This window comes from Vulpes vulpes, chromosome 10 (genome assembly GCF_048418805.1).
Source record: "Vulpes vulpes isolate BD-2025 chromosome 10, VulVul3, whole genome shotgun sequence".
Lineage (NCBI taxonomy): Eukaryota > Metazoa > Chordata > Mammalia > Carnivora > Canidae > Vulpes > Vulpes vulpes.
The window spans coordinates 28,969,731-28,992,752 of record NC_132789.1 but is presented as its reverse complement, the minus strand read 5'-3'; the positions used below and the strand labels follow the sequence as shown (position 1 = coordinate 28,992,752).

The 23,022-nt window shown below is 55.2% G+C and overlaps 2 protein-coding genes across 4 annotated transcripts in view; both read left to right on the top strand.

The window, feature by feature from the left end:
* Positions 1-1,123: 1,123 nt before the first annotated feature.
* MMP11 (matrix metallopeptidase 11) lies at positions 1,124-11,312 on the top strand. 2 transcript variants are annotated; one of them, XM_025982714.2, is made up of 8 exons: positions 1,124-1,279; positions 6,348-6,577; positions 7,438-7,581; positions 7,661-7,794; positions 7,934-8,175; positions 8,262-8,478; positions 9,248-9,505; positions 10,462-11,312. In XM_025982714.2, exons 1-8 carry the CDS (start codon positions 1,169-1,171, stop codon positions 10,593-10,595), a joined length of 1,470 nt encoding a protein of 489 aa, XP_025838499.2. In that variant the 5' UTR covers positions 1,124-1,168; the 3' UTR covers positions 10,596-11,312. The 2 variants fall into 2 exon arrangements, with proteins under 2 accessions (XP_025838499.2, XP_072579504.1); XM_072723403.1 differs by lacking the exon at positions 1,124-1,279 and adding an exon at positions 4,217-5,811.
* A 947-nt stretch (positions 11,313-12,259) lies between these two features.
* The window catches only part of SMARCB1 (SWI/SNF related BAF chromatin remodeling complex subunit B1), a 36,706-nt gene continuing 25,943 nt past the window's right edge, over positions 12,260-23,022 (top strand). Inside the window, exons 1-4 of one of the 2 annotated variants that reach the window (XM_025982780.2) lie at positions 12,260-12,912; positions 16,796-16,907; positions 18,562-18,691; positions 22,847-22,984. In XM_025982780.2, the coding sequence (XP_025838565.1) occupies positions 12,820-12,912; positions 16,796-16,907; positions 18,562-18,691; positions 22,847-22,984 (473 nt within the window). In that variant the 5' untranslated portion in view covers positions 12,260-12,819. Of the gene's footprint in view, positions 12,913-16,795; positions 16,935-18,561; positions 18,692-22,846; positions 22,985-23,022 lie in introns of both variants that reach the window. The other variant, XM_025982779.2, reaches the window with a different exon arrangement.

Below are 23,022 nucleotides of genomic sequence, written 5' to 3'. Positions count from 1 at the left end.
ATCGTAGGGAGGATGAAATCACCCCAAGCAAAAGTGAGTAACTTTAAAGGAACAGATTGCTAACACTTTAGGTAATAAAGATCACTGCTGTCTTGTCTCTCCTCTTCTGAGCCTCTAGGAGTCTCTGTGGACCTTCCTTGGAGAGGCTATGAGGCCTCCCTGGACTGGAACCTGGAGGGAGGGGATGAGTGGGCCTGATTGTCCTCTTCACCTCCTTTCCTTCTTAGGCCCAGGCTGGGTACCCACAGCCTCACCTTGCAGCCTCTCAGGACTCTGCCTGCCAGGATGGGAGCCACTGTCCCAGGTTGGACTCTGCAGAGTTGCCCACGATGGAGCAGATTGCCTTAGTGAAGAAGTGGGGCCCCAGGTCATGAAAGTGGAGGATCCCTTACAGAATAGGACACCACCATCTCCTTTGACTTTCACCTCCTCTCTGTCAAGTCTCAGGAGGCTGGCCCCTAGGGCCATGGAGCATGTTAGTGTGTTGGGCCTCCAGAGCCCCACTCAGACACTGGCCCCCCACCTGCTTCAACCTACTGATAGCACCCTCCTTCCCAACCCCCCCCCCCCACTTGCCTGCTGGGATGGGAAAGCCTGATCTGGTCCTTTCCTCTTGGGCCCTCAGTTTTTCGGTTTATAAATTGTCTAGAGTTCTGTTCTAAGCTGGGGGGCTGGCCAGCCGCCTCCTTCTGCCTCAGTTTCCCCTGGCACACATCCCTGGTCTCACAAGGGCTATTGTGCCATCTTCCAGGTGGATCAGCTAAGGCTCTAAATGGTGGGAGAACTTGCCTGGGGGAACAAACACCTGTCATAGGCTAGCAGTAGGTCAAAGGTCAGGCCACCGGGGAGACTAGGTGGGGATAGGGCCCAGGAAGAGTGTAGCCCACAGCACAGCGGGGAAACTGAGGCCCGGAGTAGCACCAGCTGGACTGGGTCGCCTCTGAGATCTCAGGCTAGGCCTGACCCTGGGAAGGACTGGGTCTCGGCCTCCTGCCCCAGCCGGGCCATCCCCTCCGCGTCCACCTCCCCCATCCAGGCCGCGGCCGCCGCGGGGAGAGTTTAGAACAAAAGGCGAGAGGGGCGGGGCCGGGGCGGGCCGGGGGCGGGGCGGAGGCTATAAGGGGCGGCGGCCCGGCGCGGCCCAGCAGGCCCAGCAGCCCCGGGGCGGATGGCTCAGGCCCCCCGGCTCCGCGGCGCGGCCCTGCGCGCCCTCCTCCTCCCGCTGCTGCTGCTGCTGCTCCCGCCACCGCCGCTGCTGGCCTGGGCCCCGCGGCCCCCGGTGAGTGCCCGCCGCCGGCCAGCCGCTCCTCGCCGAGGGGGTGCCGGGCACGCGGGCTGGGCCCGGTGGCCGAGCTGGACCCACGGGGGCGCCCGGGGTGGCCCGCAGTGGCCCGTTACCCGAAACGCTTTCTGAGTCCCTGTGGACGTGAAAGATAGTGAGCTTCCCGTCCCTGGAGGTGTGCAAGTGGAGCCTGCGCCGGGATCGCTCAGGCTGGTGAGGCGGGACTCGGCGCTAGATGCACGCCCCCTCCCAGCGTGGGGACCTGCTCCCGGGCGCCCCAGCTGCAGATGCTGGGCTGCGTGCTGGGCCAGGTAGCAGAGGGAGTGGTTACAGGGCCTCCTATTCATCGCGGAGACAAAGCCGCGGCTGGTGTCAGCCTCCAGGTGTGTGGCCTCGGTGAGCACACCTCCACGGGTGCCCGGGTGCCCGTGGCTGGAGGATTAAGGAAGAGCTGGAGGGCAGCATTGCTCTGGGGCAAATGGGGTGCAAGCCGGAAGAGGTGGCACCACCTGGGCACCTCCAAGTGGCAAGTTTGGGAGGTGTGAAGCCAGGACAGCATGAGTGTGAGAGCTATGTGTGTGAGACAGAGAAAGTAAGAGCCGGGAGTGGCCAGCTGAGACCCTCAGAAAGGAAGGGGGTGGGGAGAGAAAGGGAAGAGAGAAGAATGTGTGATCAGGAGAGAAGGCAGTCTGCGAGAGGGCAGCAGAGTGACTAGCGGAAGGGCAGTCACCGGGTGTTGTGTGACCGCCTGTGTGTGCCCACCGGGGGCCTCGAGGGACCCCTCACAAGGGTGGCCACGCGGAGCCTACAGGCCCCTCGGACCCCAGCTGCGGCATCCAGACAGCTCAGGCAGGGATGGGAGCATTAGGATGTGTGACAGGCAGGAGACGAGGGAGGGAGGGCTGACCAGCTGGGCCCCCTCTGCCCAGTCCCACCGGCTTTGCCCTGCTCAGCCTTGCCTCATCCTGGTTATGGGAGCAGAAGAAGATCGCATGGGTGGGTTAGGGAAGGGGGCATCTCAGTCTGGAGGCTCTGCTTCTTACCAACTCCTCCCAGTCCCTTGAACTTGGGGTAGAGTCCAGAATCACCCTGGGTAGCCAGTTGACCCCCAGGTTCAGGAATTGGAGAGATGTGGGTTTGAACCATGTGCCCTAGGTGAGTCCTTCTGGGTCACCCCCTCTGTCTTGGTGGGTAGGAAATAATGGTGCCCACTGCTGGGCACTGAGGATTAAGTGAGGTAATGGGAGGAGAGGGCACAGGCAGTCACGCTGGACACACACTGTCACCTGTGGCTGCCACTTTGATGCTCGTGCAGGGTCACTTGGGGCCGGGTCTGAGCTGGGCTGTTGGCTGTCACTCTGTAGATATGCAGGGAGCATTTGGGGTCGCCTTCCCGGTGTTTATCCCCAGGCTGCCATCAGCAGGGCCAGGAAAGCTCTGTAAATATTTATCCACCCCAGTTCACAGCTTTCAGGGTTGATGAAAAAGCCCTGCAGCCCGGTGGTGCGACGGATGCTGCATTCCCTCCTGGAGCTGGCAGGGGAAGAGGGCCCCCCCCCAAGAAGATTGGGTGCAGTGCGGGGCAATAGATGGACCTGCCTGTTGCCTGGTGCATAATAGGCAGGTTGCTTGGCCTCTCTGAGCCTCAGAGTGGTGTGCTGCTACAGAGAATGATGTGATGCTCCTCATTCTTCCTCACAGCCTAACAAAGGACCCTCCTAACAGGATCGCCTCCAGCTGACCGTGGATGGCAGAGCTGTTATTAATTATCCCCGTTGGACCTATAGCAAACTGAGGCTCAGAGAGGGGTGAAACTCGCCTGGAGTTACCCAGCAGTTTTCTGGTTTGGGGTCCTTTATCCCCTCTCTACAAGGTGCCTCCCATTTTCTAGATTGGAAATTGACCCAAGTGCTGACCCCAAGCCTCTAGCTTGAGATGGAATCAGCTGAGAAGTTCCTCAAGTATGTTTGGGGCTGTGGTTTGGTGCCCCCCAAGAGGAAGGCGGGGTAAGTGAGCTCAGTGCCCACAACAGGGCAGACCTAGGGAGGCTCCTGACTGAGTAGGAGGAGGAGGGAAGTCATCGGAAAAAGAAACACTTCTCAGAAATGTGGGTTTTGGAGACAAGCCAAGAATTGAAGAGGTGGGGGAGGCACAAGCCCCAGGTCTAGGCCCAGCTCTTCTTTGACTTGCTGTGTGACCCTGGGCAAAGTCCTCGACCTCTCTGGGCTCTGTTTCTTTCTCTGAGAAATGTGGTGATGCCTGCTTCCCAACCCTCCCAGGGCTGTGGATGAGGCCAGGTATGGCCTATGCTCACCATCCCACCTCACTGAATCCCAGCAGCCTTGGGAAGACGAAGCACACCAATCTTAGGAATCTGCAAGGGGCTCTGTGCCAGGCCTTGCACTTAGGGTTCCTGACCTCAGGCCAGAAAAGACTCAAAGAGGTAAAGTGTGGGAGGTCTCAAGGGCAGGGGGCATGTGTCCCATCCCAGTAATGGGAAGACTGAGGCTAAAAGCCATTAAGTGATTGGTTCCAAAATACAAATATCTGACAGGAGACCTTGATTCTAGTGCCTTCCACTTACCCACTGCAAGACCAGTGAATGTGACATGGATAATGAGCATGAGCCTCTGGCTGTGGGGAAGACTCTGTCTCAGTCACTCTTCTCTGGGCCTGCAAGCTCCCTTCTGCTAGCTGTAATTCCTGTTTTGGATTTAGTCTGGGAACTTTGGGGGAGCTGGAGCCCAGATGGGTGGTGGGAGCTGTAGCACATGCGGCAAGAGCAGATTTCTAGGTGTGGGAGGGGAGGGCCCACAGGGGCAAGAAGTGGGGCCAGGGCAGACGCCGCAGTGGGCATTAGAGAAGGAGGTTATTTAAAGCCCTCTGCTGTGGTGCCATCCCCACTGGACAGAGAAGTCAAAGCTAAAAGAGGGAGGGGACTTGCCCAGAGTCACTCCATCCAGGTGACCATGGCATAGGACTGGGCTGAGTCTCCGAATCTCAGACTGTGGCTCTTTCTGTTGGGCTGAGAGTGCCATGATCCAGGGTTCTGGGCATGGACCTAGTTCCGGCGAAGGCAGGAGAGGAAGGAATGTGTGTCCAGTACCCTCCCTCCATCGTTGGCCGCTGCTCCAGGCCTCCCTGGAGGGCAGAGGAGATGAGAGAATTCTGTCCAGAGGTGTGAATAGAGCTGTTGGGGGCTCACAGGGGCAACCCTGTCCTGCCCTTTCCAGGGCTGAGGGATGGAATGTGTATCCAGAAGTCAAAGGGGCACTGTGGGGAGGAGAGAGGTAGGCTCTCATGGCTAGGCATACAGACCTGGGGTTCACATCCTCAATGTGAGACCTCGCATATGTATCACCCCCCACTTTATTGGGGGTGTGTGTGGGAGAGTGGGTGTTCAATGAGCTGAGAGAGTGCCTGGGAAGAATCATTTCCCATTCCTTCTCTTGGTGAGAGCTGTCACCAAGGTGAGGCCAGCCTGGATCCCTCCTCCAGGGGAAGGGTGGCTCCAGCCTGAAGAGCACAACAGAGGTAGCAGGTAGGGAGTGGGTTGGGAGCACAGATAGCCTACCACCTGCCAGCTGTTACCTGGGCAAGTTGCTTAACTTCTCTAGGCTCTGTCTTCTCATCTGAGAAGTGGGGGATGATGAGAGTGGAGTTAGAGAGAGATCCCATCAGAGGCTAAGAGCATGTCTGTGGAGCTGTTGGTAGGGCCCTAGTCTAGATACAGGTGAACTGCAAGTGGTAAGGACTTAACTGGCTGTAAGTCCAGTATCCACTGGAACCTACAACGCAGGGAGGCTGGGCTTTGCCAAGTAACTAACTAACCATTCAGTAAGCAAGCTCTGAAAGTAAAAAGCTGGTCCAGGCTTTTTCTCGTACCCCAGGTAGCTGTGCCCCTGCGTGTTCAGAAGACCCCAAGTGGGGTGTCCTTGGGGTTGAGTCTGGGTGGCTCTGAGAGGTTGAGTAATTGGTAGCTCCAGAATTAGGAGACTGGGGCTGCTAGCATGACGATCAGAGCCCTGGGATGCCTAGGGCCTGGGAGAGCTGCCAGAGGCTAAGGGTGAGGGTGGAGCATGGGTGGCCTGGCTCCCACCCCAAATATGGCTGTGGGGAGGCGCCAGCCGCCCAAACCAGTCAGCCCCAGACCAGATGGGTGCTTAGTCTCTAACAGACGGCATGGCTCCATGCCTCTCCGGTTTTGCATATATCCCAAGCCTAGCCTTCGCCTCCTGCCTGGGACACCAGAGTCCTCATCTGGCCCTGCCATGCCCTTGCTGAGTGACCTCGAAGGGTCTCCCAACCTCTCCAAGCTTCTGCTTGTTTCAGGCTTGAGAACTGCGACCTCGGCCCTGGATTGTGCAGTGGGTGGAGACTCCAGGTCAGGATCTCCATCTGTAGTGCTGGGGCTCCAGCAGGAGCCCAGGCAGGGCAGGGCTAGGTGGGAGCTGGGCACCTGGTAATTGTCTGTTTCCCCCTGCCCAAGCATGGATCAACGCTGGGGAGGTATTATCCCCATTTGTCAGGTAAGCAAATCAAGGCTACACTGCGGGGCTACAGCTCTTCTACACTGGGGAGCGGTGGTGGTGGGTATCCTGGGTGAGAGCCCACTGAGGTTAATTGGAGAGGGCAGAGTTGGTGGGGATGGGTGGAGGGGGGACAGGAAGAAAGAAAGGAGAAAAGGTGTTTGCTGGGCTCAGGGCCAGTAGGGGAGCAGCAGGACCTTGCCTGGACTTTCCTAGAAAGCTTTGTAGGATCTATTCCTGGGTGCGTGTGGAGAGTAGTCAGATGCTATACCCCTGACCCAGACCTTTCTGGCCCAAGTGGCTGCATAGGCAGCCCAAACACTCCAGGAGGGGGCAGGAAGGCAGCAGGATGCCTCAGAACAAGGCCTCAGGAAATCTGAGCCAGTCCGTGCCAAAGGGCCCTGCCGTGTGATGGCTTGCACACCTCACCCTCAGTCTGACTATCCACAAGGTAGGCTGGGGTTGAGCATGGATATGCTGATGGGCCATGAGGACCCAGGGCCTGATGAAGCCTTTGGATCCTTTCTCCTGCCCAGGATGCACACCGCCGCCACCCTGTGAGGAGGGGGCCACAGCCTTGGCATGAAGCTGGTCCCAGCAGCCTCGCACCTGCCCCTACTGCCCAGGACACTCCCCAGCCTGCCAGCAGCCCCAGGCCTCCCCGCTGCGGTGTGCCTGACCCGCCTGATGGGCTGAGTGCCCGCAACCGACAAAAGCGCTTCGTGCTGTCAGGCGGGCGCTGGGATAAAACAGACCTCACCTACAGGTAGGGGCCAGCGGCTGTGGGAGCAGGCTCTAGACCTCTACCTGTGTGTTTGTGTGTGAACTGCCACCCTCTTCTGCTTCTTGAGACATGTCTTGGAGCTAGATCTTTGTGGTTAACAGACTTGTGTGTCTGCTGACCCCCGAACCATCTGTGGACCAACTCCCTAAACCCCAACTTAGATGCACACACAGACAACACCCTCTCACAGCCATGCCTGCCCACAGCAGAGGGGCAGTAGCTCTGTTAACATGTGAAATGTCTCAGCACACACTGGGTGGCTCCATTGACATATAGGGCATGGCCTTTGGTCACCCAGGCAACCTCTATTGGGGACCTAATAAGTGCCGGGCTCTGGGATTCTGATAAATGAAGGATCATTGTTCAGACCTACCATCAGACCTCAGGATCCACGTGGGTGGGGACAGTGATGAGCGAGCAGGACAGGTAACATTGGGAGTGATGCAGAAGCTGAGGCTTGTCCTGCGGGTGGGGAGTTGGCCCCGGGACAGAAGGCATGTGAAGGATGATGTGTCACAGAGATCGGAGCTCAGAAATGCCCTGGGTGGGGAATCGAAACCCAGATGGGGTCAAGGGACCAGGGTCTCCCCACAGTAAGTGGCACAATCAGGTCTTGGGGCCCCTGATTCTGCATTCTTTCCATCAAATGCAGACACCTGTGGGTACCAAAGGACATACAAACCCACACAAAGATGTTCCCATGTGGAAGCTGAAGCCCAGAGCACACCTGGCTTGTGTCCCACATTCATGCATCCCCTCTGAGCACTGAGGGGCATTTCCTGGCCCAACAGTCATCAGGGGGCTGTCCCAAGCAAGGCCCAGGCCCCTCCTCCTCCCCCCAGGATCCTCCGGTTCCCATGGCAGCTGGTACGTGAGCAGGTGCGGCAGACGGTGGCAGAGGCCCTACAGGTGTGGAGCGAGGTGACACCACTCACCTTCACCGAGGTGCATGAGGGTCGTGCTGACATCATGATCGACTTCACCAGGTGAACCAGTGGCCTAAGACCCCACCAGGAACTAGCCCCACCTGTCAGTGGCCACTGACTCTGCCCCACCTACCCGCAGGTACTGGCATGGGGACAACCTGCCATTCGACGGGCCTGGGGGCATCCTGGCTCATGCCTTTTTCCCCAAGACCCATCGAGAAGGAGATGTCCACTTCGACTATGACGAGACCTGGACAATCGGGAACAACCAAGGTATGGGCAGGGGACCCATTTTCCAGATGGGACCACTGAAGATCACAGTGAATGGGGACAGGTCCTTGAGCTGGGCTCTGGAGCTTGGGTGTCTTGCGGCAGGAAGCTTGGGAATTTCTGGGCTATCTCCCTTTTTCAGGTACAGACCTCCTGCAGGTGGCCGCCCACGAGTTTGGCCATACACTGGGGCTGCAGCACACGACAGCTGCTAAGGCACTCATGTCCCCTTTCTACACCTTCCGCTACCCACTGAGCCTCAGCCCAGATGACCGCAGAGGCATCCAGCACCTCTATGGCCAACCCCGGACAGCCCCTACCTCCAGACCCCCAGCCGTGGGCCCCCAGGCAGGCGTGGACACTAACGAGATTGCCCCACTGGAGGTGAGGCCCTGCTCCCAGCTCCCTTCACCCTCTGGCCTCTGTGGCTCCAATGTGGGCTCTTTCTCAGCCCTTCTCTCCCACGCCAGCCGGAAGCCCCACCAGATGCCTGTGAGATCACCTTTGATGCAGTCTCCACCATCCGTGGCGAGCTCTTCTTCTTCAAGGCGGGCTTCGTGTGGCGGCTGCGTGGGGGCCGGCTGCAGCCTGGCTATCCTGCGTTAGCTTCTCGTCACTGGCAGGGACTGCCCAGCCCCGTGGATGCAGCCTTTGAAGATGCCCAGGGCCACATCTGGTTCTTTCAGGGTGAGGGGTATTGGGTTTCATGCTCAGGAGACATCCAGGAGCCAGGAACATCATGGCCAAGGATAGGGACAGTCAGAGAGACCTAATGGGCAGTGGGAGGGTGCCTTGAAGCTGGAGGGCCAAGGGAGAGTGTGGCTTACTTTTCTGGGTGCACCTGGGAGGCTCCCAGAGGAGGTGGCTCTCAAGATGGGAATAGCATTGAGGGTGTTACACAGTGGGCCATGCATCGGTGCATTCAACCCTCGAAGCCATCCTAGGGGGTGTACTTGGGATTAGTATGGCTGCTTTAGAGAGGAGGTCTCTAAAGATGTGGTGAAGTGACTCGCCTGAGGGCATGGTTTAGAAAAGGCAGAGCAGGAATTTGATCCAGTTCTGGCAACCCCAGAGCCTGTGCTATAACTTTCAACTAGGAGATACAAGAGCCTGGAACATTCTAGGTGGCAGGGACCTCATCAACAGAGGCCCAAGCCTGGGTGCGGCCCGGGGACTGATCAGAAGCACTTGTCATAGGTAGCTAAGTGCTGGGGAAGGAATGAGAGGTCAGGAGGCCTCCTTCCTGTTTAGAAAAACTTCTCATGTGGTAACTCCCAGAGCATGCGTCTCTGCAGCTTATCCCCACTGGTCTAAAACTTCCGTCTGGGGATAAGGGTGCCGAGCAGGGTTACTGGCCCGAGTGTTTTACGGACAAGGAAACTGAGGCTGAGAAGTCTGTAGTGGTGGCCAGGAGCCACAGTTGGGCACGCCCGTTGCAGCCTCCCCTCTCCTGCAGGTGCTCAGTATTGGGTGTACAATGGAGAGAAGCCAGTCCTGGGCCCTGCACCTCTCTCTGAGCTGGGCCTGCTAGGGTCCCCCATCCAGGCCGCCTTGGCCTGGGGCCCCGAGAAGAACAAGATCTACTTCTTCGGAGGCAGAGACTACTGGCGCTTCCACCTTAGCACCCGCCGTGTAGACAGCCCCGTGCCCCGCCGGGCCACTGACTGGCGAGGGGTGCCCTCTGAGATTGATGCCGCCTTCCGGGATGCTGACGGTGCGTCAGGGTGGAGTGGCTGGTACCAGCAGTACAAGAACCACATCTCTCATTTGGTGGTGGTTGGGCATTAGCTCCTCGTCGCAGGTCCTCTGTCCGGTGCTTTCCCCATCCACCCTCCCCCTCGTGCCGGGGCAGTGCTATATGCCCCCATGCTATAGATGGGAAGACGGAGGGCCAGAGACCTGCCCAGGTCCCTCCATCATACCTGGTAAAATAGTAACTGCCACACACTGAGGACCGATGATGTTCTAGGCACAGCGCTAAGCTCCTTATGTGTCTCATGCAGTTCTCAGAACAGCCCTTTGACATCACCCATGCCATGAAGCCAGTTTCCAGAGGGGCTAACAGCAGTTCAGGTGATGAAGTCCCTAACTGGGCCAATCAGGTGCACAGTGGGGAGCCAGGCCTCCCACCCAGGCAGTCCCTGCTCCTCACCACCGAACCACCTGGCTGGCCTCCCACAATCTCAAAGGAGTGAGTGGGATTGACTTACAGTCCCGTACTTTCTCCCCCGTACCCTCAACCTTGCTTCTGGGCTCTCCCACATTGGGACCTGCTAGGAGAGCAATGCTGTGGTGGCTCTGGGGCTCTTGGTCACCCGTGTGTCCACCTTGCCTTGGGATGTCTGTCTGTAGTCTGGCTGGCAGGTACAGCAGTAGACTTATGGGGAAGGGGAAGACTACTTGCTTTCCTGGGGGGTGGGGATTGAGTTTCTGAGACTCCAGGCATCTGTTAAGTTGGATAATAGCCCAGATCAGACCACGGTGCACAGGTAGGATTCAGAAGGATGGAAAGTCAATGGCCACGCCGGGGCCTACAAGTTTCAAGGAGTACAACAGTAGTCAAGCCCTGGCAATCTGACCTCCCCCTGTGCTTGTCCCTGGGCACAGCCTGACTGGCAGGTGCAGGGCCCATTGTCTACTAACCCCAGCTTGACCTTCCTCTCTCCTCAGGCTATGCCTACTTTCTGCGAGGTCGCCTCTATTGGAAGTTCGACCCCGTGAAGGTGAAGGCCTTGGAGGGCTTCCCCCGCCTCGTGGGCCCTGACTTCTTCGGCTGTACCGAGCCTGCCAACACTTTCCGCTAACCACAATGTTGATGCCCTCAGGGCACCTGACCCCTGCCAGATCACTCACTGGATAGAGACCAGTGGGCATCTGTGTGGCTTATGGGTACTAGGCACAGGATAGAGCCTGTGTTTCCTCAGGGGGTTGGGGAGGGGGTGCTGTCCCCTTGACAACTGCAGGGAGGGCCATGCAGGTCGTGGTCACCTGCCAGCAATGGTCTCAAACTGGGCAAGGAGACTCTGGCATTACTTGAGGGTGAGGGCGGTCTCAGGCCAGCCTCACCCAACCTGTGCAGGTCACAGGCAAACCCTGCTGCCCTGTCTCCAGCCCTGTCCCTCAGGTTGGCCCCTCAGCAGGGCTGGGGGAGCTGAAGCCCTCATTCGATCCCTGCTGTGAGGTTCCTACAGGGTGCTGGCACGGGGGGGCCAGGGGCCCCGTGGCCTTCTACCTTTTCCTGAGAGGTCAGCTCTGGGTAGGTGCTTGGAACTGGCTGATCCTAGAGATGTATTCCCCAGGATCCAGGCCAAAGGGTCCAGATTCAGCTGGGGAGGGGAGTGTTTCCTGCTGGAGACCCCAGGCCCTGGAAGCCCCAACATACCTCAATCCTGACTTGGGCTAGATCCTTCCCAGCCCTCATCCCAGCACTGGGACCCTCCAAAGTCCTGTAAATGTGTATACAGTGTGTACAAAGACTTTTTTTTCTACTGAGTACTGTCATTAAATATGGTTATTTTCTACTTGTCTTTCTTCTGCCTGATTCTTTTTTATTTTTTAAAAAGATTTTATTTATTCATGAGAGATGCACAGAGAGAGAGGCAGAGGGAGAAGGAGGCTCCCTGCAGGGAGCCCGATGTGGGACTCCACCCAGGTCTCCAGGATCACGACCTGAGCGGAAGGCAGACGCTCAACCACGGAGCCATCCGGGCGCCCTGCCTGGTTCTTTCTGAAACTATGGGGTGAGGAAGGGGACGGGGACAGATGTAGGAACTGGCTCAGGACCTGCTCCATCCTGGGAGCCAGGGTCATAGCCTACTCCACCCAACCATCCACACTTCTGCGGGTTGGGGCTGGACGCAATGCCTAGGACTCCTCTGGCTCCAGTCCTCGATCCTGTCCAGCCAGCCCGACACCTGGAGGGCTTTGTGATTGATTCCAAGGCTTCCCCGCGGTCCCCTCAGGGGATCCTCCACCAAGTGGTGGTCACTTTATCAGATCATGCCACACCCCAGCCCCTGATCGGAATACTTTATTTCTCACTGCTGTCAGGACACAGATGGTTACCGCGGCCAACCCCACCTGTACCTCGCCCTGCCGCCCAGTCCCCGTGGATCTTCTTCATGGTAGCACCTATCACAGCTACCATCTTAGACTGAACCGTGTGAGATTGTTAGCAGGGGACCATCTTCGATCTGCTGTATTGTGCAGCCGGACACACGGATGCTTTGATGCTCGGCTCCCAGCGGGCGAGCTCCGCGGGGCAGGGCCGTCTAGGTTCGTGCCCCCCCTCCCCCATGGCTGCGCCTGTTGAGGGCACGAGGTGCAGAGTTAGGGAAGGAACGGAGCGGCCGGCCTCCCTTCCAGCTCACTGATGCCTCAAACCAAATACCACCCGGGGCCTTGGGATCCTGCCAAGCCTGGGGAACCTTCGCCAAGGCCACTCCCCCACCCAGTGCCCATCTTCACCGCAGGAACAGCTGTGCGCCCGGAAATGGGGTATCTGCTCCTAGGATCCCTCTTACCTACTCAACTACACTGCTTTTTCCGGGTGGGGAAACTGAGGCACGAACTGCTCTGGCCTCCTCCTGGCGTCAGGCCTCATTTCACTCCTCCACTGGGCTGAGTTCTACCTAGTTGTGAGGCTGGGGAAAAACCAGCCGGAGTCAGGGCCCCCTGAGTGCTATTTCTGTCGGTGAGCAGCTCTGGCCAGTGCCTCCCCCAGGGAAGCAGCCGGGAAGATAAACGGGTCCGCGGCTCCTTTAAGGGGCCCGACGGGGCGCGCCCCGGCCTTTTGTTTTGGGCGGCGGCGGCGCGCGCGTCAGCGTCAACGCCCCGCGCATGCGCACTGAAGGCGGCCTGGTTGTCGTTGGCGGCGGCGGCTGAGGAGCCCGGCGGTGGCACGAGCACCAGATCGGCCCGCCCGTCGCCTCCCGGCCTCGGCTCTCCTCGGCTCGGCGCGCCCCGGCTCCTCCTCCGTGCCCCCGATCCCTCGCAGCCCGGCCCCGGCCGCCCGCCCCCGCCGCCGCAATGATGATGATGGCGTTGAGCAAGACCTTCGGGCAGAAGCCCGTCAAATTCCAGCTGGAGGACGACGGCGAGTTCTACATGATCGGCTCTGAGGTACCCGCGGCGCGTCCTCGCCCTCCGGCTCCGGCCCGGCGGGAGCCTTGGGGCGGGTCTGCGCGCCGGGAACGCGCGTCTCCATTCATCGCGGCGGGCGCGCGCGCGCGCGCACGGAGCTGCCCGGGGGCGGGGCCGGGAGGGCGGGGCGGGAAGGGGGCGTGGTCTGTTTGGCCCCGCCCCGCGCCCCGCGGCGGGTGGAGTTTACTTACTCCTCGGTGGTGGGGGACGCTCGCTGCTGCCTGGCGGTGGGGCACCGGGAGGAGCCCCCGGGTCCGCCCTGAGTTGGGAAGACTCCAGCCCGCCGCCGAGGAACTGGGTGTTTCGGTTAGCCCCTGGGGCTCCCGGGGGAGAGATGTCGGGAGCTTCTCACGCATCCCTCCTCCACGGGTACATCTGAGGTCCTGAAATCGCAGGCCGGAAACGGGGCTTACTGATGTCTCATCCCTCGTTGTGTTGGTTGCTTTTATTTACCGGTGAGGGAATAGGGAGGAGGATGCTGGTTTTTGCGTGGATAAAGCTGCAGTCCCTGAGCTAGAGAGATCAGCAGGTCAAGAAGCAGTCGACACTTTGACTATCTTGAACTTACAACAAATTTTGAGGGAGAGATTGTAAATATCTCCCATTCTCAACCAGAAGTGACAGCATTTTGTTGAACCAGCTGGACAGCTGACTTTAGGAAAACGCTGCAATTGTTCCTTCCGTGGGAGTTTGTACTGAAAACTAAGCTTTCTTCCAGATTGCCTCAAACTAGCCCTCTTTGAGTCAAGAGTAATCCCCCAGCTAGTGTGTGTTCCTTTTTTTATTTTTCTTTTCTAGTCGAGGACATGCGGTTCAGATGTGCAGATACCTGGAGGTAGAGTCTTTCCTGTGTAATGCGAGAAGTGCCGATCCTGGAGAGCTACAAGACGCCCAGGGTTGTTTTTCCCTGTAGCAGCGTTCAGTATCACATGCCAGCATTTCATTCCGTTTTTTTTTTTTTTTTTAAGATTTTATTTATTCATTCATGAGAGAGAAAGAGAGGCAGACACACAGGCAGAGGGAGAAGAATCAGGCGCCATGCAGGGAGCCTGATGTGGGACTCGATCCCGGGTCTCCAGGATCACACCCCGGGCAGAAGGCAGCGCTAAACCGCTGAGCCACCCGGGCTGCCCTCATTCCCGTTTTTAAAATATGGGGTTTTTTTCCTTCACAATTGAACATAGAATAAATGAATGAAGCCTCATGATGGTCATGCTGAGGCTTTTAGGACACACTGTGACTCCTGGAGTTAGGAGACCAGTGTTGCCAGTAACATCAGGACTTAAGTGTCCATTTTTTAATCAACTTTCATTGAACAAAAAGGGCAGGATTTATAAATTAATTTTTCATACTATTTCATAAGTGCTGCTCTTCTGACGTAACTGGGGAAGCAGAGTCCTTGCCTTTCCATGTGCCACAGCTCAGAATGGTCCTCACTGACCAGTAGAAAGAGCCTAAATGCAAGATATGGGGCATTTGAGGAGTTTCCATATGATACTGGGCACATTGTTTAAAGAAGCCTTTTCCTGATCTAATGGACAGGAAAAGCAATCCTGGAAAAGCAATGTTTGGCCTTAACTCTGAGTGGATGCTGCTTTTGAAAAAGAAGCTTCCGTTTGTTAGATGGAAAGTATTGAGATGGAGCATGTGGAGAGATGAGAAGGAGGAGACCCAGTTCCAGCCCTGCTCTGTCTCCAGGTCACCTGTCTCCAGGTCACTTTTCTCATGTGTGTGAGAAATGCTTAGACTCTATGATCTCTAAGATCTTAGGTTCTAGAAGGGTAATTGTGGTCTTCTCTTCCGGCCCTGTTGAGTGAGAATTGTCCTGAGACCCAGTGTGTAGAGACCGAGAGGGGAGAGACACATTTTCTCTCGTGGGCCAGGCTGAACAACTGTCAGACATCTGGAGGTCTGGGAAGGATTCAAGATGAGGAGGCTGACTGTTGATAACCAGTAGCTCCTGTGACAGCATTGGATGGATGGCCACCAGGCCCCTTTCTTTGGGAAAACAGATACCATGTTCAGAGAGATGGGTTGGCCATAGCAGCACACCCAGGGCCACCATGCTACATCTGTGGAGCAGCTTTGGGAAGGGCATCTGCAGTTGCAGCAAGTGTGTGTGTCACTGTTCTCGTGCCATCTGCAGGCAGTTGTGTTCACCAAGCCAGAGTCACAGGGCTGAGAGGATCCTAAGAAATCCCCAGGTTCACACCTTCACATCTATTTTATTATTTAAAGATGTATTTGTTTTAGAGGGAGAGAGAGAGCATGAGTGGAGCAGGAGGGGCAGAGGGAGAAGAGAGAATTTCAAGCAGACTTCCTGCTCAGCGTGGAGCCCACTGCAGGGCTCAATCTCACAAGTCTGAGATGATGAACTGAGTCAAAACCAGGAGTCGGATGCCACCCAGGCATCCCAACCTTTATTTTACATTTGGGACACTTGGGTCCAGAGAGGGTGAAGGCTGGTTCATGAGAAAGCCAGGAAGACAAGTCTTGCTTTCCCAAGTTCCAGAGGGGTCTTGGGAAGTATCTATGTGTCCCAGAGCTTTACAAGACCTGCGAGGTAATAGTGGCGGGTATTGTAATCAATTTCTTTCCAAAAACGTAGTGGAAACTATCCATTTGCCCTTGGATGGTAATGATACTCAAGCCAAATAATGCAGAGGGAGGTCTGTGCCTTCTGTATGGAGCCTGATAACTCGCTGCTCAGGCTGTTCAGCATCCCTGGTTGTAGATCATAAAAACCTTTGACTCATGAAAAAGCTAGAAACACACTTTAGTTTAACAGATACATCATTGCTGTCTAGGTAAACGGGAAAAATAATAGAAATGGTCCTCCGTGAGGCAAAGTCCAGAGTTGCTGCACGTTTGATAGATGAGTAAGGAGACCCTGAAGAGGGCTATGCTTGTTTCTCAGCCACAGGTAGAGCCAGGCGTTTGGCTGCAGTTCCCATGGGACTCAGCTGGTCTTTTTTTTTTTTTTTTTTAAAGATTTTATTTATTTATTCATGATAGACATAGAGAGAGAGGCAGAGACACAGGCAGAGGGAGAAGCAGGCTCTACGCAGGGAGCCGGACGCGAGACCCGATCCCGGGTCTCCAGGATCGTGCCCTGGGCCAAAGGCAGGCGCCAAACCCAGGGATCCCCGCAGCTGGTCATTTTTGCACTGTCGGTGAAATAATCGAGTTTTTTTTATGAAAATTTGGAGACTAGATGTCTTTTCATGAAGGAAATCATACTTCGAGTATCCGGTACAGACAAACTGAAGCAGTTGTTTGGGGCGGTCATGATTTATGTAGCAATCTGGTGATTGCCAGTAAGTGCTTTTTAAACTCTTTGGAAAATTCCTTTGGTGTTCCTGGTTTGAGTTTTGTTACTAAACAAAGCATCAGGGGCCATGGGGGAAATTATCCTGCATCTGACTAAAATTAAAAAGATCTTTTTGGTGTTTATTACATCATAAAAATATCAAAGGCTTGTTCTTAAGATAAAAGAAAGTCAAAGAGGCCTTACATTTCTGCAAAGTGCCCGGGATGCTTAGTCTAAAATCAAAATCAGCGCGAGCTTTCCAGTGAGCTCTGGGGGCCTGCCTCAGAAGCATCTGGTCAGGCCTCTCAGAACTCGGCCGTGGTGTCAGGGTGCAGCTGTTCCGGGCCCTGCCTGGAGGGGCGGATGGGGGCCAGCTGTGCGCCGCTGCTGAACCCTCCATGTCAGCAGAACATGTTTCGTGGCTGCAGCAAGCCTGGTGCCCGGAGGCCAGCTTGCCTTCGGTCTGTCACTTGATGGGCCCCCGCACCAGGACCCTCTCGGCCTGCGTCCAGCCGCGACCCTCATAATGAGCCTTCTCGCTTTACCTCATAGGTGGGAAACTACCTCCGTATGTTCCGAGGTTCTCTGTACAAGAGATACCCCTCGCTCTGGAGGCGACTAGCCACTGTGGAAGAGAGGAAGAAAATAGTTGCATCGTCACATGGTAAAAAAACAAAACCTAACACTAAGGGTGCGTCTTCACGAGGGTTTGTAAACCTGTTTCAAAACCACTCGCTTCTGTCATGAAGATAAAACGTTTTCACTCCAGAGCGTCTTCACCGCAGCCCGGCCTCAGAGGGGCAGGGCCGGTGGGGGCGCGAGGGCGGCGGGGCGGCGGGAGCGGGTGCTGTGAAGACATGCTGGTCTCAAAACGTTTTAGGAATGCCGTGATGCTGTGCCATCTGCCGTGGGCGTGTCGCCATAGTCACCCTCCATGCAGCCCGAGTGGCGGCTGGTGGCCCCAGCTCCCACTCCCCTCTGGGGCTCTCACCGCTTCGCTTCCCAGAGCACATCCATCCCGTAGCTCCTCATTCGGGCGGCCGGCGTGCTCGGCGTGCTCGGCGTGCTCGTGCTCCTGTGCATGTGCCTGCTTGGTGCGCCTGCCGTGCGCCTGGGGCCCGCGGGAGCCGCCTGGCCCGAAAGCTGGGTGTGCCCGGGCCGGGGCAGCTCGTGCGGGGCCGGGAGAGGCCTTCAGACACGGAGCGCTCCGTCGGGAGCGCCTCACTGGACGTTCCCGTCGGGATGCAGCGCAGCGTTTGGCAGGTGGCAGTGGCGCCTTCCTGGAGAACTGCCCGGGCCTGAGTGAAGACCCTGCCTGAGGCTGTGTGCGTGTGCGTGTGCGTGTGCGTGTGAGTGCACGTGCATCCGTGCGCGCACATCAGTCTGTCCTGTTTGGTTGTGTCTGTAGGTACTGCTGTGGTCTCGTCCACTGCGGGCAAAGTAGTGGTTCTTTTAATGCAGGAGCCGGAGCTTCTTTTTTTTTTTTATCTGCTGCTATAACATTGCCACTCACTCGCTTGAGAAAGTCTCTTTTTTGTCCTCTCTCTGTCCCCCCCGCCCACCCCACCCCAGTGGAGCACCAGTCACTAACGCAGTGAGTTCCTAGCTTTGCTTTCACCTCTGCAAGCCTCAAGCAAAGTCTCAGTGACTTGTCTGCCTTGTGCTTTGGAGACACCCTCCCCATAACTGATTTGTTTCTCCAGGAGAAGCCAGTCTGGACGCGCAGACAGGTAGCAGCTCTCGACCAAGGTTCCCTAGAAGAGCTGTGGGTCGAGTTGCCTAGAATCTGTCCTGCCTCCCAGACAGCACGCGTTGACTGGCACGGGGCCGGGAATTGACGTTTGGTGTGAAGCAGCTCTTTCTAACTCTCTGGGCTCTTGTTTTAAAAGAAAAGTATCTTTCATCTCTCATTCCATCTCTCCACTTTGCTTCGTGTCGTGGATTGCAGTGGTGTCAAACCTCTTCCCACTGGTGATAATACTCTGGAGCTTCCCTTCCCCCCTTCCACCCCCCCACGCCCCCGCCCCAAGAGGACCCATTGGCTGTGTTGCGCTGGAGCTGCTGCTGCCCTGTGTACTTCCTCTGTGCTGTGGCACAAATTAGTGCGAGTAAATCCTATGGGGGCATTTACTCAGTAGGACCATTAAAGCACTCAGTCCAGATTGCCCTTTTGGAAGAGGCCAGCATTTAGCAGTAGTAAGGTTGACACCTGCTTTTCCCTCCTCGTGCATGTGAGGACCTCGATGTGCTGCATCTACTGGCTGCTGCTCCTCGCTGCCCCGCCAGCAGGGTGACTGCAGTGGGGTCTCTGGTTACAGATCATGGATACACAACCCTGGCCACCAGCGTGACGCTGTTAAAAGCTTCGGAGGTGGAAGAGATTCTGGACGGCAATGACGAGAAGTACAAGGCGGTGTCCATCAGCACAGAGCCCCCCACCTACCTCAGGTGATGCACCCCTGGCTAGGGTATTCTCTCGGGATGACACCCACAGATATTTTTCTCATATTCTAGAACTGATTGCAGTTAAATTGAACTGAAGTACTTTTTTTTTAAGTACTTTTAAAGATTTATTTATTTGAGAGAAAGTGCATATGTGCATGTGAGTGTGCACACACACACACCCAGGGCTTGGGCGGGCAGAGGGAAAGAGGAGAGAGTCTTTTTTAAGCAGACTCCCTGCTGAGTGTGGAGCCCGGATGCTGGGTTCAATCTCACAACTGACTGTCAAGACTTGAGCTGAAACCAAGAGTCAGAAGCTCAACTGACCACACCACCCAAGTACTCCTGAACCAAAATGCTTTTAAACACTTCACCCAAAACAAAAAACAAAAAACAAAAAACAAAAAACAAAAAACAAAAAACAAAAAACAAAAAAAAAAAAACACTTCACCCCCTGTGCTTACAAATCGTCTTAGCCAGGTTTCCAAGTATCTTTTGTATCTTTGGCATTTCTAAAAAACATAAGCCAAGTCTTGGATTCTGGAAAGTCATTAGGAATGCTTTGAAAGTGGGACTGATCTGTTGGAAAAATGAGTGGCCCGGATAAATTCACAAAAGAAATGAGTAGTAGGTTTTAAGATTTATTTTGTTTTTTAGAGAGACAGAGTGCATGAGTGCAAGTGGGGGTGGAGGGGTTGAGGGTGAGGAAGAGAGAGAATCTCAAGCAGGGAGTGCGAGGACTTGACCCCATGACCCTGAGATCTTGACCCAAGCCAAAACCAAGAGTTGGATGCTCAAAACACCCAGGTGCCCATGGAACAATAGATTTTAACGTATAAGCTTAGAATCTTTGAAAGAGTATTTACAGTATTACTTAGGTAAGTAGTTGGAAGGTGGTTACATAATAGAGTCTGTTCATTCATGTTCATTTTTTAATTTTTTGTCTGGTCTTTTTTTTATCTTTCATTTTCATAGGTAGTTTTATTTGGTTTTTATTCATTCAGATTTATAAGAGAAACCTGGATACCCCAGTAGCTAAATAGGTAAAGAGTGGGCCATCCTAGAAGCACAAGGAATAAACAAATAGAGGAAATGACGTTTGTCCTGTGTAAATGTTTTGAATTCAAAGTAAAATAAATAAATGACTAGCAACATAAAGAATCGAGGAAGGTACAATAGCGCTGGCACACTCAGGCACCGTGTAGAGGCTTTGTCTAAGGCCGTGGTGACGACACCAAACCTGTTTTCGTTCTCTGGCCCATTTTTGTTCTCTGGCCGATTAATTTCATTCCTGGGAATGGGTCCCAGACAAATAATTTAAAAGAACAGCACCACCAACAGAAACCATTATATGCACCGAGAGGCACCTGGTAGCGTTGTAGAAACAGACAATATGGAGCCACTTGAGCGTCCAGCCTTAGGGAGAGGCTGAGTGAGAGAATGTGCAGCCAGCTGAGTAGACCAGGGTATTACAGACTAGGATATGGGTCAGGACAGACTGTGTATGCCTTGGAATCAGATAAACTGGGATATAGGTTAACTGTTTAGGTCATAATTAAGTAGACTCTGTGGCAACCCGAAACATGGTTCCCATGAGTGACACATGCAGGATACCTATGTTAGCCTCTCCACCCTCAAGGACACATGCATTTAGAAGCACACAACCCCCAGGAGCACTGAGGAGGGGGGAAGGAGCGGTTATTGTTTTGAGTGATGTGGTTATGGAAAAATCATTTCTTTCCAGATTTTCTTTCAACTTTACTATTGCGTTATTTTTATAATCCTACCCCCACCCCCACCTAAAGGTGACACACATCCCACTTGGCCAGTGTTGCAGATGTGTGCTCTGCAGATTCCTTTTCCCCTGAGGGATGTGGTAAGAACATAAGGATGGCTAGACTTCCCTAGGGAAGTGGCAGAAGGAAATTAAGTACATATGGCTGGGGCTTTCAAGTCAGCACATGTCAGCCAGGAGCCTCTTATGGGGCAGTAAACACTTCTTGATTATCATGTCATATGAGGAACAGCTGAGGGAATAGAGGACTTAGGCCAGAGGTCAAAATTGCTGAGAAGGGGGGTGTCTGGGTGGCGCAGTCGCTTAGGCAGCAGACTCCTGATCTCAGCTCAGATCTTGATCTCCAGGTCGTGAGTTCAAGCCCTACCTTGAACTCCACGGAGCTGAGCGTAGCCTATTTAAAAACAAAAAAAACAAAAAAAACTGCAGGGATGGGAGTAGAGGTTTGAGAGAAGCTGCCTTCATCGGGTTCTGTGCTCAGGAAGTGCCTTCCCACTGCCCAGTCAGCTCCACGGGAGGCCTGGCACCTCTCCTCATCGCTGGAGAGGTTGGGCAGAGGCTGGATGTCCCTTTTTGGGCAGACCTACTTGTAGCAGAAGAAAGGTTGACCCTACTTGACCCAGATTCTCGGCCTCAGTGTATGGCTTACTCGCTGTGTCTGTGACATCACTTGCGAGCTCCTGGAGATAGCTACTTGGCGGAAGGGCTTGGCAGAGCAGCCCGGGCCTGGGAATGAACGAGATTGCTAACTGAGATAAGGATTTTTCAGGCAAGGGAGAGCCAGAGTGCCAGCTCAAGGAGGCTCAGGAAAGAGGTGATGGTCTCGGCCTGTGGTTCCCAAATACATGCAGCTGCATCAGCGTTGCCCAGGGGAGTTGTCAAGAACCTGCATTCCTGGGTCCTCCTCAGAGATGGAAGTACCTAGATGTGAGTGGGGCTCAGAGACTTCCTGCCAGAAACTTTGTACTCTTAAGTGAGTCTGTGTAGCCAGGATTTGAAACCACTGGCCCAGATGGACTTGTCTTGCTGTTTCACCTCTAAGCCCTGCCCAAGTTAGTTCCACGTTCCTCCTTTTCCCAGGCCTCTGGTACATATGGTAAGGCTGGTCATTAGACCAGAATAAGATAGGATGGGAGAGACTTGGTAGGGTCCCAGCCGAGTTTGGTACTGTACATCTCTCCCTGCCCACACCCTTAGTTAAGGAGTGTTCTGGAACTGCAGCATCGGAGGTGCAAGTGGCCCCAGCTTTAGAAGAGTCAAAGGGCCTGGGGCCTGGCAGGTCATGGCCACTGCTCTTGCCCACCACCCCCTGGAAAGGGCTGCCAGCCATGTCTCCCCACCCCTCCTCTGAGGACACTGAGGGGAGGGAAATTGAGCAGTTGCTGGTATGTTCTCTCAACGGCAGCACTCAGTTATTGAAGGTGTGGGTATTGGGGATATAAAAGTGAATGACACAGTGGTTGCCCTCACGTTGCTCAGACTTAACTAGGGTGGCGGCCCTGAAGATGATAAGTGATGCACAGAGCATAGTGGGAACCTGAGCATTTGTCTTTCAAACCCGGCCCTGGATCCTTGGTTTAAAATAGCCTTTTGGTGTTTTCCTAGTAGTGAAAGCAACCTGTCATTTGCAGAGAAGAGTGAACCCTTTATGGTATGTGAGTTAATTGAATTACTTTGAGCCTCACTTTCCAGAAAGTTTTTACTAACGGTTTCTCATCAGCCGTACTGCTCTGGAAACCTGGAAGCCAGAAGTATTGCCTTGTCCATCTCAAGCTGGCCTGTGTATCTAAAAGAGTAATCTGATCTTTCTCTCCCTTCTTCAAATCCCCCAGCCACCGGCCGAGTGCAGTCAGTTCTTGAGGAACATGCCAGCCGCCACAGTGGGAACCCTCTCCATGTCCTGCCTCTCCAGCCCCAGCCCTGCCTCCTCACTCTTGCCACCTGTGCACTTCCTGAAATGCCCTTCCCATTCCAGCTCTTCCCCTACTCCTGCCCCCAGTGAGCCCCAACCCAGGACTTAAGGCTCCACTCCAGGGTTTGCTCCCCTGGGAAGTCTCCTCACTCGCATTCTTCACAGAAAGGGTAGGGCTTCCATGGAGTCATGCCTAGCACATTCCGTGTTATACTGGGACTCATGCACTCCTGTGACTGCGGCCCCTCTGCACCCTTCCCGTAAGCCAGGTGCCTCTGAATGGATGCCATGGGAGCCTGAGGAGTACACGTGCAGAATCTGGGGTGCTGGGGGGTCGCCACAGAGCACTGGAGTCTGCCAGAGGTGCAGTGGGTGTCCATAGACCGTGACTTGGAATCTGATGGCCAGTATTGGGCTCCGAGACTGAGCAGGGACATTTCTCGCATCTCCCCAGGGAGCAGAAAGCCAAGAGGAACAGCCAGTGGGTGCCCACCCTGCCCAACAGCTCCCACCATCTGGATGCTGTGCCCTGCTCCACGACCATCAACAGGAACCGCATGGGCCGGGACAAGAAGAGAACCTTCCCTCTGTGGTGAGCGTGCCTCACCCTCTGCTGATGCCGCCTTAGTT